Source organism: Lucilia sericata, unplaced genomic scaffold (assembly GCF_015586225.1).
Source record: "Lucilia sericata isolate MDLA Ls3-8-SP2 unplaced genomic scaffold, ASM1558622v1 Contig003480F_arrow, whole genome shotgun sequence".
Classification (NCBI taxonomy): Eukaryota; Metazoa; Arthropoda; class Insecta; order Diptera; family Calliphoridae; genus Lucilia; species Lucilia sericata.
Genome location: NW_023996894.1, coordinates 17,654 through 20,334, shown reverse-complemented (window position 1 = coordinate 20,334; position 2,681 = coordinate 17,654). Strand labels below are relative to the sequence as shown.

At 31.3% G+C, this 2,681-nt stretch overlaps 1 protein-coding gene across 1 annotated transcript; it reads right to left on the bottom strand.

The window, feature by feature from the left end:
• Nucleotides 1-604: 604 nt before the first annotated feature.
• Nucleotides 605-2,307, bottom strand: LOC119614818 (U-scoloptoxin(20)-Cw1a-like). Its single transcript, XM_037970924.1, has 3 exons — nt 2,285-2,307; nt 1,017-1,109; nt 605-952 (listed from the first exon to the last, which is right to left on the bottom strand). Exons 1-3 carry the CDS (start codon nt 2,305-2,307, stop codon nt 655-657), a joined length of 414 nt encoding a protein of 137 aa, XP_037826852.1. The 3' UTR covers nt 605-654.
• Nucleotides 2,308-2,681: the final 374 nt, after the last annotated feature.

The window sequence follows — 2,681 nt, the reverse complement described above, 5'->3', positions numbered from 1 at the left end:
ATAGTCTATATTTTAATCTAGTCTATTGTCTGAAGCAGAGCTTAGTCTGTAGTGTGGACTGTAGATTAGTCTATTCTATAGTCTGGACTATAATATAGTCTATAGTCTGGACTATAATAAATAAAGTCCATATTAAAGAATAGTCTATGATCTAAACTATTGTATAATCTACTAATCTGGACTATTTTATATGATCTGGTCTGAACATTTGTTTAAGTCTGAACTATAGTCTCAATTCCATAGACAATTGACAAGATTTGTCATTGGAAAAAGGACAAAGCCTTGTGAATTTTATTGATTCATTAATAAATCACTAAAATATTTCGATAATAAGACAAACATTTGTTATTATAAAATTCGTTATAATATAGTTCCAGGTTTCATTCAAATCCCAAATAAAACCGCATTATTTGAATGTAGAAAAAAAGAGAGAAAATTAATATTTCAAACATACATTTCTTGTTACTCTAATAAAATATTTGTACAAAATCTATAATAGTTAATCATTATTAAAATCATTTTCAACATCAGTGTCATATTATAATTGTCGTCAACAGCACTATTATCATCAACGTCATCATCAGCCAATATTTTCATAGTCATTATTATCATTCTGATCGCTAAGTTTATTTGCAAATAGTTTATAAATTTCCTTTAATCATAATAGGCCTGTAAATCTTCCAATATAAAGGTGCCATTATGACGTTCTTCATCATTGAAGGGAAATGCTGATCGTGGTATTAATAATTTTTGTTGTTCATGTAAATGCTCATACTGTTGTTGTTGTTGTTTTTGTTGCTGTTGTTGTTGTTGTTTTCTCTCATTACTCAATTCATTTTGTGTGAACATAGCACGTCCTTGCAACATTATAAAATCGATTAAACGTTTATTCGTGATCATTTTCATGGCATTTGGATCGGTACGTTTGCGTAAATAATTAAAACAACAGGTTCTATAAGTTAAATATTAATTATAATTAGTAATTTATCAATTTTGCTTTTAAACGAAATGTTTACCTGAAGTGTTTAGTGCCACAAGCATTGGCGCATTCATTGCCACAGGAATCACAGGGTATGGCAGAGACGCTTAAAATTGCATTAAAAATATGCCTGAAATAGATAAATAGAAATAGATAAAATTGTGCATTTTTGTATATTTTAAAATCTAAACATAAATAGTTAATGATTGATTAGGTTCCTATATCACCTACACCACTTGAAGTGGGGAGGTATTATACGTTTGTGCTGATGTTTGCAACACACAAAAATATTAGTCCTACACCCAGCTTAAAGTATACTAATCGACTTATTACAATTTTCTGAGTCGATTAGGACATGTCCGTCCTTCGCCCGACCATGTAAAACCTTATAGGTAACCGAGGTATAGGTCGCATTTAAAAAAATCGATGAAATTTTGTATGTGTTATACTTTTGAAACAAATGCTCAAATGGATGTCAGAGTTGTTCGGGCAAAATACGAATTTTAGTATTTAATTTATATTGGAGATCCTAATAGTTTCCCCGATAAACGATTACATATAATTCATATGAGAGGTACCACGCCCATTAATGCTAGTCCGCCGATTATTTGTCCTAGATATTCATATTGATACAAAAATGGCTCCGAAAAAATAAAGACTCTAACTGTATATTTTCTCAGATATATTAACTAAAGATTTTATGGGAGGTGCCACGCCCACTATATAGCTAGTCCCCATATGTTTATATGTATGTCAAAGTTGTCCATCCATAAAATTTTAGAACTCTAGCTGTTGTAGTTTCTGAGATATGCTACTTTTAATACTTGTTTTGTATGTAGGCGTGGCACGATATAGAGGAAGACACTGAGAAGATTTCAGAAAAATCGGTCGAGCCGTTTAGCAGTCTATAAAGTCCAAACAAACAAACATTCATTTTTATATATATAGATAAAGATTCTCATGGAGAGTGCCAAGCCCCCTATTGCAAGACCGACCATTATTGTTTCAAATATACTCCGAACAAATTTAAAGACTGTAGCTGTTATATTTTCTAAGATTTTCTAATTTAAAATGTTCTTACTGTACCTAGGCCGCCCTTTTTGTCCCCAAATGTTCATATCGATGTCAAAGATAAATTTGAAAACTATAGATGTTGTAGTTTCTGAGATACACGACTCCTCAGTGGCTCCTAGCCTTGAAATTTCCAAATAGATAATATGTAGCCGCTTCCTTAATAATATTAAGGGAGTTCCATACCTCCATTTCTCAAAAAGGGACTTAACTTACAGAAGATAAACTAATTACTTTGATCTGCATAACGCAAACATTATGTTAACTCTTAAGAAGTTCTACAGAAGATATATTATGGTAAGACCATCGGCCGATTTCTTGTCAGAATCCGAAAGAAACACGGATATCTGATAATTAATAGTTTGACTAGAGACTAAATAATGTTGCTAAGTAGTATTTTCAGAACAATGATATGTTATGGATCAGAAAAGTATGACAATCTTTCGATCCATATCGACAATTATGAAATCTAACTTTCTTGAGATTCCGAAATACAAATGTAACTGGACAAAGTTAATTGATAAAATTAAATTCTATAACAATATCATACTTATCTGGGACCACAAATCAGTGACTAAATGCTCACATATGCATTTGGATATTCGAAATTCAAAGCTAGCTATAGCACTGA